Below are 17,074 nucleotides of genomic sequence, written 5' to 3'. Positions count from 1 at the left end.
AGTTGCTTACCAAGAAGACAGTGAATGTCCCTAAGTGGCCGAGTTATAGTATTGACTTAAATCTACTTGAACATCTATGGCAAGAACTGAAAATTGTTGTCTAGCAATAATCACCAACCAATTTGACAGAGCTTGAAGAATTTTCATAACTTAATAATGGGCAAATGTTGCACAATCCAGGTGTGGAAAGCTCTTCAAGACTGACCCAGAAAGATATGAAGCTCTAATCGCTGCCAAAGGAGCTTCTAAAAAGTATTGACTCAGGGGTGTGAACTTATGTACATTTGATATTTCTGTATTTCAAACACAATAAATGTGAAAAAAAATTATAAAACATGTTTTCACTTTGTTATTATGGGGTATTGTGTGTGGATGGGTGAGAATTCAGACTGTAATGTAGAATAAGTCAAGAATACTTTCTGAAGGCACTAATAAAACCTAAACTTGTAAGGAAAACATTAACCATTCTCACCCACACCTCAAGAAAACAAGTACCCTTCTCATAGGGACTGACTGGTCTATAGTCATTCTGGTAGTTCATTAGCCTAATTCTGATAATACTTCTGACTGATGAGGAGTCTGGGTTTGTAGATTTAATTCAAGCAACAAGAAGCGAAACATCTAAAACATGAGAATGCTGTGTGGCAGCACATCACTTTAATTAGGCAGTGGCGTGTTGATTCATCTCGGAACCCAAATCTCACAGTTCAGTCATGAGAGACGAGCCTACAGGTCGATTGCATAAACTTGAACTCCCTCATGATGAGATGGATTCAGACATATTGGCCCAAATAAAATATGGATTCAATTCTCATCACATAACAATATTGAGTTATTTACCTACACAAATTATATCTGCATTGGATAAATCACATTATCCAAACTGACCATTACTTCATTGCCTAGAAGACATTACACTCTCAATTACCCTTCATACAATCCCATGATACGGGACAGTTAGACTTCTCATAAGTGCTCACACAAAACTGTACGGCATTACGGCATCATTGATTTGAATGGAGACCATTCTACTCATTCTATTTCTGTGGTAATTGTAACGGCATTCAGAGGTGGAAGAAGGATCGGACCAAAGCGCAGCGTGGTAAGTTTTCATAATGTAATATTTAATGAAACGAACTGAACACTGAAATACAAAACAATAAAGTGAACGAACGAAAACCGAAACAGTACCGTGTGGACCAAACACTCACACGGAAAACAAACACCCACAAACCAAAAGTGAAACCCAGGCTAAGTATGATTCTCAATCAGGGACAACAATTGACAGCTGCCTCTGATTGAGAACCATATTAGGCCCAACTCAAAAACCAACATAGAAAAACAAACATAGACTGCCCACCCCAACTCACGCCCTGACCATACTAAAACACAGACAAAAACAAAGGAAGGTCAAAACGTGACAGTAATGCCTATCAAGGAGAGGGACTAGTGAAAGAGCCTTGAGATAGGAGCGTTCCCTCTACCATTATAGGCTCTCAACATGCCAACCGATGTATTCAGTATTCACTTCTTCAAGGCGACTCATGCTTGAACATAAATGTACAGGAACAATCTGTGCAAAACCATGACCAACTTGAGGTATTTCCACCATATTTAATATTCTTTGTCAGCCCGCCAGGGACGGGAAGGGAGAGGATGATATTACTGTCTGTGTTAGAAAATAATCAAACAGGTACCTGGGGAGGCTTAGTCTAATTTCTCTCCTAGTCATCCCACCTCTGCAATAAACCTACATGTAGTATATTTTAAGTTAATTTCGTAGACCTGTCGTCTTGTTTCTTTTGAACTGAAAAGAAAGCCACCCATGTTCTCAAATTAAAAATCCTTAGTACAACAGAGACCAGCTCTATGGCATCGCCCCGATCCCAGGATAAACCCAAACTTCTCCACTTGAAAGCCTATTGAGTCTTTGACTGTGCACCGGCACACCACAGTGAGTCAAGCCGGATCCCTTGAGAAGAAGGCAGCCGTTTGGCTTCTAAACCCTAGAAAGGAGGTTAAAACCAGGATCTTGGTGGTAAGTCACTCCTCTATGACATCACTTCATGTCTCAGACCGGAGGAGATTGCCAGATGGGTAATGGGTGGGCCTCGGTGTTGAACACATACTTGTCCAGGCTGAGCAGCTCCAGGTTATTATTTTTTACATTGTAGAATAATAGCGAAGACATCAAAACTATGAAATAACACATATGGAATCATTTAGTAACCAAAAAAGTTATTCTTAAAACTAACCACCCTTTGCCTTGATGACAGCTTTACACACTCTTGGCATTCTCTCAACCAGCTTCACCTGGAATGCTTTTCCAGCTGTCTTGAAGGAGTTCCCACATATACTGAGCAGTTGTCGGCTGTTTTTCCTTCACTCTGTGACCCAACTCATCCCAAACCATCTCAATTCGGTTGAGGTCAGGTGATTGTGGAGGCCAGGTCACCTGATGCAGCACTTCATCACTCTCCTCCTTGGTCAAATAGCCCTTACACAGCCTGGTGGTGTCCTGTTGAAAAACGAATTATAGTCCAACTAAGCGCAAACCAGATGGGATGGCGTATTACTTCAGAATGCTGTGGTAGCCATGCTGGTTAAGTGTGCCTTGAATTCTAAATAAATCACTGACAGTGTCAGCAGCAAAGCACCCCCACACCATCACATCACCTCCTCCATGCTCCTTCATGGTGGGAACCAAACCTAGTCTGCATCTCACAAAGACACGGCAGTTGGAACTAAAAATCTCAAATTTGGACTCATCAGAGCAAAGGACAGATTTTCACTGGTCTAATATCCATTGCTCGTGTTTCTTGGCCCAAGCAATTCTCTTCTTCTTGTTGGTTTCCTTTAGTACTAGTTTCTTTGCAGCAATTAGTCCATGAAGGCCTGATTCACACAGTCTCCTCTGAGCAGTTGATGTTGAGATGTGTCTGTTACTTGAACTCTGTGAATCATTTATTTGGGACGCAAACTTATCCTCTGCAGCAGAGGTAACTCTGGTTCTTCCTTTCCTGTGGCGGTCCTCATGAGAGCCAGTTTCATCATAACCCTTGATGGTTTTTGCGACTGCACTTGAAGAAAAGTTTTTCTAACAAATGAGTTAGACAGGAGGAAACCAAAAAAATGGTCAAAAGCCACATACCCACCCCAAAAACTAGTATATAGTGTCAGTTCTCTATGTCTGACAAGTATTATGAAGCTGCAGCTTTAAGTATTATTTTTACCCTGTTCAGCTAAATTAATTATTAAGTTGTTAATTAATTAAGTTGTTAAGTTTATGTCCCATCCTACCTCCTGATATTACCAGGTTCAGACCACTAGATAATGCTGTTCCAGGTGATTTTTTCTTTAAATGGATAGTCCACCCAAATTACAAAAATACATATTTGATTGTTTATCCTGTAAGCAGTCTAAGGATAAGGCATGACAGCAATCCATGCGTTGGTTTTGGTGTCTACTGTTTCTAGCATTTGTGGCACAAATCCCATGCAGGTCAATGGTACCTATATTAGCATGTTGGTCCAGATAAACAAAACCAAAGCATGGGTTGTCCATAAACTGCTCACAGGGTAAGGAAACCAATCTGTCTTTCTGTAATTTGTGTGAACTATTACCTTTAATATTGAGACGTTCTTAAAAAAAAATCACCTAAGTAGGAACAGCAGCATTCAGAACTTGGTAATATCAGGATGTAGGATCGGATATAAATCTAACCTTAATGACTAACGGGGAAAAAAACAGAGAATACATTAGATAGGATGAAGAAAGAAAAATACTCAGAGCCACAGCTCCATACTACTTGTCAGACATAGAGAACGGATACTGTATACTCGTTTTTAGGGTGGGATAGGAGTGGGGTGGCTTTTTATTTTGGGGGGGAAATTCCTTGTTAGAAAAAAGTTTGGTCCAAATCAAATGTCAAGTACCCTATTTATTGAATGTTATAAGAATCCTATAAATTAAAATGGCCAATTTGGGTGCAATCAATTCGCTCAATTTCTCAGAGATCAAATTAGATTTAAAAATAATGCAGTTGCAGGAATGCTAATCTTATCTTTTCTTAACTACATAAATTATTTCAGAACAATCTGAAATGGTGGGTGTCATGGCTTGCTGAAATGACATGGAACAACCCCACAGTGAGTCATGCAGGATCCCTTGAGAAGGCGGCATTGGTATCACAGCTCAGATGATTATGTTGATTGAGAATTTCAAGTAGACTCACCCTATTGTCTTCCGACAGATGGCGTCATTCTAACGAGACTGCATTGCCATGAGCCATCTATCATGCAAATCGTAGCGCTAATCTTTGCATCCGCATGAAAGTAGGATCTGGGTATTAGAAATGACTGCATTCTCGCATTGACACGCTATGAACCAGCTGGCAGATTCAATGACTATATGAAACCATGCACCAGTCTGTCAGTTGATCAAACTTGTTGTATTTAGCAGAACACAGCTTACTGACATAAATGTGCTAGCTTGTTTAAATGGCCCTTACGGTAGCTAGTTAGCCAGCATGCTAATAAAGTTGACCTGCACAAAATTATGGGACTGTTCTCATAATTTAGCTCATTTGGCTTCTTAATTCAGCCAGTGAGACCAAGCTAGCTATTATTTCATACTTAATAAATACTGCTTCCTCAACCACAAAACTCCTTAGCTTGATGTAGAATTTGGTAGTTAAGAAAACGTAAAAATTGCCTACAGGTTTATAGTTTCGTTAAGATAAATTCTGACTGTCAGGGGGTTTGTTAGACGAAGTCACTTTAGTAACATTTTCTAATGTTATGCAGCATATTGTTGCCAAATGACTTTTGATCTATCCAATAAAAGTTTGCAAGTTATCAGACAGATCAGTCCAGAGAGAACTGTTGTGCTATCTGGCGTAAGACATTGGACTCACCCTGGTGTATCTGTTGAAGCTCTCTAGAATGTCCCAGTCCCAGTCTCTGTATTTAGTTTCCTGAGTGAATCTGTACAGGTAGAACAGACTCTCCACTATTTCTGGTCTCAGGAAGTTGTGTCTGTCTGCAGGCTGCATGAGAAAAGACATGCAAACACACATAGGGTCTCTGAAATTGCACCCTATTGTCTATATAGTGCATTACTTTTAAGCAATAGGGTGCCATTTAAAAATCAACAATACACATTGACAGTCTTGTGAAAAGTGTTATGAAATGTAATGTCATGTAATATTTTAAGTTGCATTGAATTGTCTTAATGTTGCTGGACCCCCAGGAAGAGTAGCTTATGCCTTGGAAGCAGCTAATGAGGATCCTTAATAAATACAAATGCTTATCAGGAGGACAGACAACCAGAACCAGCAGCATACCACCCTGTCTCCCACTGCTGGCTTGCTTCTGAAGCTAAGTAGGGCTGGTCCCTGGATGAGAGACCAGATGCTGCTGGAAGGGGTGTTGGAGGGCCAGTAGGGGCCACCCTTTCATCTGGTATAAAACAATTATACCCCAGGGCAGTGATTTGGGCATTGGTTTAAGGCACTGCATCTCAGTGCTACAGGCGACTTTCGGTTGGGATGTTAAACGGGTGTCCTGACTCTCTGTGGTCACTAAAGCTCCCATGGCACTTAATTGTAAGAGTAGGGGTGTTAACCTCAGTGTCCTGGCTAAATTCCTAATATGGCCCTCATACCATCATGGTCTCCTAATCATCCCCAGTTTACAATTGGCTCATTCATCCCCTGTAATTATTCCCGTGTCGTTGCTGTAAATGACCATGTGTTTTCAGTCAACTTACCTGGTAAAATAAAATGGTCAAATTCACACTTATGAAGGGAACATCCCTGGTTATGCCTTTGATCTAGGAGACTCACTAAACACACTTAGTTTGTAAATGGTGTTGAGGTGTGCCCCTGGCTATTGGTACATAAAAAATTAAATTTGGCCGTCTGGTTTGCTTAATATAAGGAATTTTAAATGATTTATACTTTTTAAAATACTTTGATTTATTAGATTTACTTTTGATAGTTAAGTATATATATAAAAACAAATACTTTTACTCGAGTAGTATTTTACTGGGAGACTTTCACTTTTTTTAAGGTATCTTTACTTTTACTCAAGTACGACAATTATGTACTTTTCCCACCACTGTTGAAGAACTCTTTGTTGAAGCGTTTGACACCCCTGATATAGTCTCTCACTCACCATTTTAGTGTTGAAGCGGTTGTGGTCAGCTTGCTGGGGCCCGTGGTTCTCGGGAGGTGCTTCTTTACCCCCTCCACTGTCTCTAGGTAGTCCTCCAACAGACTGAGCATAACACACCCATACATCTCTATTAGTTTATCTGTAATGCTGCAAGACAAGTCTCCTCAACGCGAATGTGATCTGATTGAACCAAATATACAGTAGAATGCAACATTTCTTTAACTCCCAGGTTTAAGAAATCAAGGGAATAAGCAAGAAATCTGGAATCCTCCAACCAGGATATCCAGGAATTTGCAAACAGAATAGAAAGGTGCTAACTCTGGTTCAGTCTTGCCTCTCTGTATCCACTGTTTGAGCAGGTACTCGTAGTAGCTGTCTGCCCAGGCCCCCAGGGTGAACTCTGCTTTGTGGCTGAACAAGCCGCTGTTGGTGTTGATGAACATTGTCACCAGGCCGTCATGTTTCCCTGGCAGCTTATGGATCAGCCTCATCACCTCATTCACCACCTCCTAGGGAGGCATAGGCAGGTTGATAAAGACTTTATTATTAGAGCACACAGTAGAAAAACATTTTGCAAAGGAAAACTTATTCTCAAGTTCAAACCTATGCAATAATGAGTTAAACTCCTCTAACTTCAATCTATGCGGTCAGACAGATATTTTGTGTCCAGAAATTACAGATTGAACCAACGTTGGTTTTTCAATGGGGGTCATCCGTTGACAGATAATGGAGATCATTGTCTGTCAAAAAACACAATATTCATAGTCTTCATAGTTGACTTGAATTGTTGACAGACGTAGCCTACACCCAGAAAACACAACATGACCCACAGGAGGCACAGAGCACCTCTCTCTGGCCTCACCTGGCACTGAGGGTCGTGGGTAAGACGCCTGAGCTCTCTGAACTCCAGCTGGACACTGGTGACCTCGGCCAGGGTGCTGTCGGACATCCAGCGAGGTGTGTGGGCCGTGCCCTTCCCAATGTTCACATCAGAGAAGGGGATCTTGGAGGGGGTTTTGAAGGCAGGGATCAACCTCAACCCAATATCTTTCTACAGGAGCAGAAGGGAAGAAAAGACCAGAAAATATGTATCAATCACCATCAACAGTCATTACTAAATTAGCTAATTGAATTAGGTACTTGTCTGACTTATTCATTCTTAAAGGGAAGAGAAGAGCATTTATCCTGCTTTGATAATAATGTCAGCCATGAGAAACAGTGAACAGGGGAATTAAAGTGTGAAACAAGAGACGGAGGTATTGTCAGAAGTAAAGACCTTACTCTTGTCTAGTAGCCCTGTGACAATCTGTCCTAGCCTTCCTTCCCATGTCACTCACAGCCTTCTCCAGGAACATCTCATCCCCAGCCAGGTGGTAGGTGCTCAGCATGACTCCCACAATCCGGATGGTGCTCTCAAACAGGTTAACGTCCATATTCTTAGAGATCAACAACTCAGTCTCCACCCACTTCCTCGCCTCCTCAAACTTTGCATATCAGAGAGAGAAACAGACCTTTTCTATGGAATATATAGATATTCCATAGAAAATCAGGCATTTCCAGCTACAATAGTAATTTACAACATTAACAATGTCTACACTGTATCTCTGATCAATTTGATGTCATTTTAATGGATGAAAAATATGCTTTTCTTTCAAAAACAAGGACATTTCTAAGTGACCCCAAACTTTTGAAAGGTAGTGCATATTTGTGAAGCCAAAAACACAACTGTTCAAGCTGTGGAGTGGGTAACGATGTACAGTATGGTTGAGGGTATGAGATGGTGCGTGTGGCAGAGACTTACCTCGTGCCAGTGGGGCAGCGTCCTCAGGGTTGATTAGTACAGCGGGCACAGCTGTATCCTTCTCATGTGCAGAGGGTGGGCGTTCTGTAGCCTGGTCCGCCTCGATCATGGCACCTCGCAAACTACATGCATGAAACAAGCAACACACAAATTATAAAGGATATGAAACTGTAAACAAATAGTAAGAACAGTATTACAGCAGAATGGCCCTGATTGGTCAAGAGATTAATTCAATATCAAATGTGGTTAATCATGACAATATGTGAAGTAAACAGAGAGGTCTGCTTTCTTGGGGACCTGAATATCGGCTGGTTTTTCATCAAGCTGTCCACTCAAGAGGAAGGTTTTCACTGTAACCAGTGCCTGTAATCTGGTTTAGGTTACTAATCAACCTACCAGGGTTTTCACAAACACTACAGGAACAAGATCATCCACATGTATCAATCACATGTTTACTATTACTGTAGAACTTTGTTCTAAAGCTGTATCCGTACCCATTGGATGCAGTGATCACAATATAGTGGCTAAATACAGGAAAGCCAAAGTTCCAACAGCTGGACCTAAAATAGTATATTAGTGATCATACAAAATATTTTGCCGTGACTCTTATGTGGATGATGTTAAAAATATTTGTTGGTCTGATGTCTTTCATAAGGGGCATGCAGACATTGCTTCTTCCAATTATTGATAAACATGCACCTGTTAAGATACTAACTGTTAGAACTGTTAAGCCTCCATGGATTGATGAGGAAATTAAAAACTGTATGGTTGAAAGAGATGGGGCAAAAGAAGTGGCTTATATGTCTGGCTGCACATCAGACTGGCTGATTCACTGCAAATTGAGAAATGATGTGACTAACCTCAACAACAACAAGAAGAAACTGTAATATGAAGCCAAGATCAATTATATAAAGAATGATGGAAAAAGCTCTTTGGAGTACTTTAAATGAAATTATGGGCAGAAAGACAAATTCAACTGCTTTCATCGAATCAAGTGGCTCAATCATCACAAAACCGTTTGATGTTAATGATTACTTAAATGGGCAAAGGGGGCAAATTTAGGCAGAAAATGCCAACAGTGAGCCATCGTACTCAAGCATAAAAAATCTAATAATGAAAGAAAAGCATTGCAAGTTTGAATTTTGTAAAGTTAGTGTAGGAGAGGTGGACAAATTATTGTTATCAATCAATAATGACAAACCTCCTGGCATTGACAACTTAAATTGAAAGCTCCTGAGGATGGTAGCTGGCTCTATAGACACTCCTATCTGTCGTATCTTTAATCTGAGCCTCGAGGAAAGTCTTTGTCCTCAAGCCTGGAGGGAAGCAAAAGTCATTCCACTACCCAAGAGAGTGGTAAAGCAGCCTTTACTGGTTCTAACAGAAAACTGCCAGCTCTTAGCAACCTGTTGGAAACATTGTGTTTGACCAAATACAATGGTATTTCGCTGTCAACATATTAACAACAGACTGCTTACAGAGAAGGGCACTCAACATGTATTGCACTGAATTCACAGAAATACTCATTATAAATGTTGATGAAAATTCTAGTGTTATGCATGGAACTTTAGATACCCTTCTCCTTAATGTAACCGCTGTGTCAGATTTCAAAAAAACTTTATGGAAAAAGCATAATCTGAGAACGGCGCTCAGAGCCCAAACCAGCCAGAGAAATATCCACTATGTTGGGTAGTCAACATTATTCATAAATAGCATTATAAATATTCACTTACCTTTGATGATCTTCATCAGAATACACTCCCAGGAATCGCTGTTCCACAATAAATGATTGTTTTGTTTGATAATGTCCATCATTTATGTCCATTTATGTCCAATAGCTTCTTTTGTTAGGGCGTTTGGTAAACAAATCCAAAAGAGTGATCTGGTCCAGTCGGACGAAACGTTCAAAAAGTTATATTACAGGTCGAAGAAACTTGTCAAACTAAGTATAGAATCAATCTTTAGGATGTTTTCATCATAAAAGTTCAATAATGTTCCAACCCGGAGAATTTCATTGTCTGTTGAAAAGCCATGGAACGAAAGCTAACTCTCGTGACCGCGCGTCATGAGGCTGTGACACTCTGCCAGACCACTGACTCAAAGAGCTCTCATCCGGTCCCACTTCACAGTAGAAGCCTCATTCAAATTTCTAAAGATGGTTGACATCTAGTGGAAGCCTTAGGAAGTGCATCTTGACCCATATCCCACGGCGTACTCGATAGGGCCGAGTTCAAAAACTACAAAGCCTCAAATTTCCAGATTTTCTCAGGTTTTTGCCTACCATGTGAGTTCTGTTATACTCACAGACATCGTTCCAACAGTTTTAGAAACTTCAGAGTGTTTTCTATCCAATACTACTAATAATATGCATATATTAGCATCTGGGACTGAGTAGGAGGCACGCTGGGCACAAAAGTGAAAATGCTAATGCTTAATAGGACCACAGGGAAGTCACTAACTATAGTTTCAATGGCCACGGTAAGACAAAGAAATGTAGCGAAAAAACATCAAAAGCGTAGGGAGATAGTCCCACATCTAAAACAGGGAGCTATCGGACTTTGGAAGAATGTGTGTAAGTAGGAATGGAACCTTCTGCACACTTGCCGCTATGCAAGTGGGTGCATTTTTCAGTTTGATCAATAGTGATTCATAGAGATTACAGTTTCTATGTGAAAGAACCTAACTTTTTAGTGGAGGCCAGGGATCAAATATTGCGGATTCTTTATGATGAGAAATTGGCTAAATTGGCACAGGAAAACATATTTTGGGTTGAAGAATCTAGGCAAAATGCCAGGGGGATGGATTCTAAAGGTTAAATTGTTTAATTATATGGCCAAACACTCCTTGTAAACTCAGAAAGCCTTGGGGGGTTTTTTGATCACGAGACATTTTGTGGTTTTATTCTGAAATATATTTCTAGAATGTACAAAAAGGTGGAGGGGTAACGAGGAATTAGCAAAGGGGTTACTAAATCTAAAATTAAATGTTTTTTAGATTTACAATTATCATGTTTGATTTATAATTAATACTTTTGAATTGCTGATTAAAATATAGCATAGTGAATGCCAATGAAATGTAAACTTTATTTTCCAGAAGGGGAGGTTTCATTATCTCTCGTTGAAATGTCCCCAGAGACTGTGGTATTGGGCAGAGCAGTAAGTAATATTTGGCAGATTTAAATATAAATGTATCTGGATTAGGCCATATACGGAGTTCCAGATAAGTAAGGCCTGTTCATGTGTGTTTTTGATTTACGGTTCACCAGCACGCACGCACAATTTAACAGTTACGAATATGCATTAGTGGTGCTGATACAGTGGGATGTATTTTGGATGGGGTCTTTTCAAATCAGTTTTAAATTGGGTCTGCAGAAAGATGGAAATGTTTGGAAGGGTTTGAAATGGTTTCTGAAGGACAGGGAAAGAAAAGGGAGAGGAAATATTTAATGGTGTCGAATGCCCTGTATCCTGACTTTCTGGTGAGGCCTGATCAATCTTACTAGAAATGATAGAAACAGGTGGGATTTAATTATAAAATGAATGAGAAATACCAGTTTCTGTTCTATTTTTCCATTACTTTGTGAGATATTATTATTTCCTTATGGGGTTATCAATAATTCTAAGTTCATTGGTTATTTGAATTTGTTTATTTTTGATTTAACCTCTTAAAGCTCCCTGAATTATTTCAACATTTTGTTAAAAATCGTGCAACATTTCAACGTCCTGCTACTCATGCCAGGAACATAGTATATGCATAGGATTAGTATGTGTGGATAGAAAACACTCTGAAGTTTCTAAAACTGGTTAAATAATGTCTATAACAGAACGTGAACAGCAAGCGAAATCCCAAGAAAAACCTGGTCACAAAAACCACAAAAAAAGTATTCATCTGCCAGTCTCTGAATTGTTTATTGCAAGCAAAAATAGATAACGGTGAGGTTGCAGTTCCTACAACTTCCACATGATGTCACCAGTACTGGCATTTTCATTGGTTTAAATCTTTGGTGGAATGAGAAATAGGTCCTTCCTTTCGTCCAGTGAACAGGAAGAGACTTATGGGAGAGAGACAAAGGACCACGATTTCAAGAGTAGCTGCTATTGAATACAGATCGCCCAGTGATCAATTTGATTGATTATTAACGTTTACAAATACCTAAAGTTGGGTTACAAAAGTAGTTTGAAGTGTTTTGTAAAAGAATATAGGCAACTTATTTAATTTTAAAAAATGACGTTGCGTTTTGGAACAGAGCTTTTGGATGGATCAGACGGGCTATATAAATTGACATTTCGGGTAGACATGGACAGATTTAAATCAGGAAAAAGACCCAATTGTGATGTTTATGGGACATATAGGAGTGCCAACAAAGAAGCTTGTCAAAGGTAATGAATGTTTTATATTTTATTTCTGCGTTTTGTGTAGTGCCGGCTACGCTAATTCTTTTGTTTACGTCCCCTTCAGGTATTTCGGGGTGTTGCATGCTATCAGATAATAGCTTCTCATGCTTTCGCCGAAAAGCATTTTAAAAATCTGACATGTTGGCTAGATTCACAACGAGTGTAGCTTTAATTCAGTACCCTGCATGTGTGTTTTAATGAAAGTTTGAGTTTTATCGAGTACTATTAGCATTTGGCATTGCGCACTTCCATTTCCTGTTCCTGTTTCCATAGCCCGTCTGATCCAGGAAAAAACAGCTTTCCAAAACGCAACGTCATTTTTTAAAAGTAAAAGGTTGCCTATAAACTTTGACAAAACACTTCAAACTACTTTTGTAACCCAACTTTAGGTATTAGTAAACGTTAATAATCGATCAAATTGATCACGGGGCGATCTGTATTCAATAGCAGCTACTCTGGAAATCATGGTCCACATTCTCTCTTCCATTAACTTCCTGTTGTTTACTCGACGAGAGGAAGTGCCTATTTCTCATATCACCAAGGATTAACTTCAATAGAATTGCCAGTACTGGCGACATCGTGTCGCGACAAGCTGTAGGAACTGTAAACTGACCGCTATCTATTTTCCCTTGCCATAGACAATTCAGAGACTGGCGGATGGATACTGTTTTTGTTTTTTTTTGAGACCAGGTTTTTCTTGGGATTTCGCTTGCTATTCACGTTCTGTTATAGTCACAGACATGATTTAACCCGTTTTAGAAACTTCAGAGTGTTTTCTATCCACACATACTAATCATATGCATATACTATATTCCTGGCATGAGTAGCAGGACGTTGAAATTTTGTGCGATTTTTAACAAAATTCTAGAGCGCCTTAAGAGGTTTTAAGAAAGGCATTGATGTTTATGGTTAGGTACATTTATGAAACGATTGTGCTTTTTTCATAAATGCGCTTAAATCATCACCCGTTTGGCGAAGTTGAAGTAGGCTGTGATTCGATGATAAATTAACAGGCACCGGATTGATTATATGCAACGCAGGACAAGCTAGTTAACCTAGTAATATCAACCATGTGTAGTTAACTAGTGATTATGTGAAGATTGATTGTTTTTTTTTAAATAAGATAAGTTTAATGCTAGCAACTTACCTTTGCTCCTTGCAACCACAAGGTTCTTTTGATGCTGCACTCGCGTAACAGCTGGTCAGCCTGCCATGCAGTCTCCTCGTGGATTGCAATGTAATCGGCCATAATCGGCATCAAAAAAGGCAGATTACCGATTGTTATGAAAACTTGAAATCGCCCCTAATTAAATCGGCCATGCCGATTAATCGGTTGACCTCAAGTGCTGAGTAATCTCAAGAGGATGTAGCATTGATTATGGATACGCACTTGCCAATCAAGTAACATACCTATCAGGTGACAATGTGGGAGACAGGGAACAAAGTGAAAATGACTTGGCTTGGGAACACCTCTTGGAACCTGGGGCAGGAAAGGGGAAGACTGGGTGAAAGCATGAGGAGGCTTTTTAGGGCTTTCATTTTTGGGGAATCCATCAGAAAAGTATCCTAGAGGCATAGAGTCAGGTGAAGAGAGATTGGGAATTGTCATGGTCTCAGACTGATTTTCATGCACATATAATTATGCATAGCTTACCACATTGTTAACACTGTTTTGTTTTGTGTGTCTTTTTGTTGTTTTCCAAGTCTCATGCTATCACTCTCTTAGGAACCAGAAGGAGAAAGTGGAGAAACTAAAAGCAGCTCTAGCTGGAGGGGAGAAAGCCAACAGATTCAGCTGGAATGGCATTCTGTTGTATGATGAGAGATGGAAGTAAGAGGGTGCATATATATATATATAGAACAGAGGCCATAAGCCTAACTGTGAATGTTAATGTTTTATTTTTTGTTCATGTTTTATTATTATTGTTTGTCCAATTCTAAGTAATTTCCAAGTGAATGTAATGTTGAACAGTGTGGAGTTAAAATTTTCAAAACGGGGGATTTTTAGATTATGGGTTAAACTTGGAACATTGTTATACTCAGAAATATTGTATCTAAGGAGTGATAGAGACTGGTTTCAGAGGTTAATGGTTATCTGTAGGAGCCAGATGGCTTTGGAATGTGTTGGGTGGACGGGAGGAAGTCGCAGGATTGCTATAGGGGATACGGATGGACATCTGTGGATTAGTCAAATGAGTGGTTGAGGTCAGGTCAGATCCCCTTAAGGGAGAAATTACGTTTTTATACCCTATTACCCTCTTCCTGTCGAACCATAATTGATGTAAGGATTGGAGAGAAGGAGGAGTGCCTAAATTGGAGTATATATACTTGTGAGTATATATAATTGGAGTATATATACTCTAATGTGAAACATGTAAAGTGTGGTGTACTGAAGGGCAGCTCTCTAGGTCCTCTACTCTTTTCTTTTTTTTTACCAATGACCTGACACTGGCATTAAACAAAGCATGTGTGTCCATGTATTCTGATGATTCAACCATATACACGTCAGCAACCACAGTTAAGGAAGTCACTAAAACCCTTAACAAAGAGTTGCAGTCTGTTTTGGAATGGATGGACAGTAATAAACTGGTCCTAAATATCTCTAAAGCTATGAGCATTGTATTTGGTACAAATCATTCCCTAAGTTCGAGACCTCAGCTGAATTTGTTAATGAATGGTTTGGCTGGTGAACAAACTGAGGAGACTAAATGACTTGGTTTTACCTTACATTGTAAACTTTCATGATCAAAACATATAGGATAAATGGTTGTAAAGCTGGTGAGACGTCTGTTCGAAAAAAAAGAGATGCTCCGCTTTCTTGACACCACACTCCAAAAAGCAAGTCATGCAGGCTCTTGTTTTATCTTATCTTGATTGTCCAGTTGTGTGGTCGAGCGCTGCAAGGAAAGACCTAGTTAAGCTCCAGCTGGCCAAGAACAGAACGTCTTGCTCTTCATTGTAATCAGAGGGCTAATACAAATACTATGAATGCCAGTTGCTCTTGGCTAAGAGTTGAGGAGACACTAACTGCTTCACTTATTTTTAAAAGGAACATTAATGTGTTGAAAATACCAAATTGTATGCATGGTCCACTTACAGCTCTGACACACACACTTACCCCACCAGACATGCCACCAGGGGTCTTTTCACAGTCCCCAAATCCAGAAAAAAAATTAAGAAAGTGTACAGTATTAAATAGAGCCATTATTGCATGGAGCTCGGTTCCATCTCATATTGCTCAAATGAACAGCAAACCTGGTTTAACAAAAGCAACACCTCAGGCACAACACATCTCCCTTATTTGACCTAGATTGTTTGTTTGTATGTATTGATGGGCTACATGTGCCTTTTTTAAATTGATGTAATTCTGTCCTTGAGCTGTTCTTGTCTATTTATGTTCTGTATTAAGTCATGTTTCATGTTTTGTGTGGACCCCAGGAAACGTAGCAGCTACTTTCGCAACAGCTAATTGGGATCCTAATAAAATACCAAATAGGGTTTTACCTGACAAGCGGCTTCTCTCCCTGCTCTTCCTCTTCAGCTTTCTTTTTCAGCTAGTTTTACCAGTGAATCAGATACATTCCCCTCCTTCTGCAGGCTTGGAGGTCCTCTCTTGTTTGGGAATAGTCTCTTCTATGTAGGTAAACACAGTTAATTACAATAGATTACAGTATGTTCTGACAAAGGTGCTGAAGGACAGCCAAAACAGTTGCTTCACTGTCTGTTCTTGGACCCAGAATCACTTGAATGTTTGGTAGGTTTAATTAAACATAAAATCAATCGAAACTGATAATTTACTACAATAGCCAGACTGGTCCTGACTTTGGCTACGGGTTTGCGTAGAGAAGGGACTTTTGGTCTTTGGGGTTCTGGTATGAGTCCTGGAACCACTGCTGGACCCAGCTCTGGGCCGACAGCTACACCCGCCAGGCCAACAGCTGGACCTCCAGCTGGGCCGATGGTTGACCCCTGGGGGGACGGGTTTCAGGCCTCTTTCCCTGTCTCCATCCCAGTTATCCCTTACCGCCCTGTCAAACATGCCTAAGCGCACATAAACACACCACGACACAGAAATCAATACATAGCAATACAAAGCACATGATCCTGCGCGTTGTACTCTCTGTGGTCACTAAAGATCCCATGGCATTTATCGTAAGAGTAGGGGTGTTAACTCCGGTGTCCTCCCAATCTGGCCCTCATGCCATCATGGCGATCTAATCATCCCTAGCTTCCAAGTGGCTAATTCATCCCCCTTCTCTCCCCTGTAACTATTACCCAGGTCGTTGCTGTAAATTAAAATGTGTTCTCAGTCAACTTACCTGGTAAAATAAGAGTTCAATAAATAGACATCAACAGCAGCATACAAATACAAAATACTCATCAGCTTTCTTTATCTAACAGCCAGTGGAGTGTGGGAAAGGAGAACTACCTCTCCATTGCTCTGAGAACCTGGGGTAGGAGAGCAATCCACATATCAGCAGCAGAGCTAGCAGGAAGAGGATGAGACTGCGCTGCAGCTGAGACAGCTGGAAAAAGCACTCAAAAGCAATCTCTCAATTCAAATGACAGTAGGACCCCGGATCATTTCCCCATACCAGATCACCATTAAAGAGGGACAAAAGCTTTTGACAGACTCTGTGATAGCTATTGTTTTACTTGCCTGGTACAACTCCAACATCTCTAGATGGTTGTTTTTCCACTAG

At 40.1% G+C, this 17,074-nt stretch overlaps 1 protein-coding gene across 1 annotated transcript; it reads right to left on the bottom strand.

The window, feature by feature from the left end:
- Positions 1-3,847: 3,847 nt before the first annotated feature.
- On the bottom strand, positions 3,848-8,100 carry LOC110522854 (endoplasmic reticulum mannosyl-oligosaccharide 1,2-alpha-mannosidase-like). The gene is made up of 5 exons (XM_021601319.3): positions 7,978-8,100; positions 7,514-7,660; positions 7,039-7,227; positions 6,177-6,685; positions 3,848-5,047 (listed from the first exon to the last, which is right to left on the bottom strand). The coding sequence occupies exons 2-4, from the start codon at positions 7,607-7,609 to the stop codon at positions 6,416-6,418; spliced, it is 555 nt and encodes a 184-aa protein (XP_021456994.2). The 5' UTR covers positions 7,610-7,660; positions 7,978-8,100; the 3' UTR covers positions 3,848-5,047; positions 6,177-6,415.
- Positions 8,101-17,074: the final 8,974 nt, after the last annotated feature.

This window comes from Oncorhynchus mykiss, chromosome 5 (genome assembly GCF_057628025.1).
Source record: "Oncorhynchus mykiss isolate SJ-2025 chromosome 5, ASM5762802v1, whole genome shotgun sequence".
Classification (NCBI taxonomy): domain Eukaryota; kingdom Metazoa; phylum Chordata; class Actinopteri; order Salmoniformes; family Salmonidae; genus Oncorhynchus; species Oncorhynchus mykiss.
This window is presented reverse-complemented; position numbering and strand designations above follow the sequence as displayed.

Bases quoted from the DNA above. Each gene is read 5' to 3' on its own strand.
- LOC110522854 (XM_021601319.3), bottom strand. From the start codon at position 7,609: ATGGACGTTAACCTGTTTGAGAGCACCATCCGGATTGTGGGAGTCATG. The intron at 7,228-7,513 runs GTGAGTGACATG...CTGCTCCTGTAG, and splicing joins AGATGTTCCTGGAGAAGGCT to AAAGATATTGGGTTGAGGTT. The intron at 6,686-7,038 runs GTGAGGCCAGAG...ATGCCTCCCTAG, and splicing joins CCCACGACCCTCAGTGCCAG to GAGGTGGTGAATGAGGTGAT.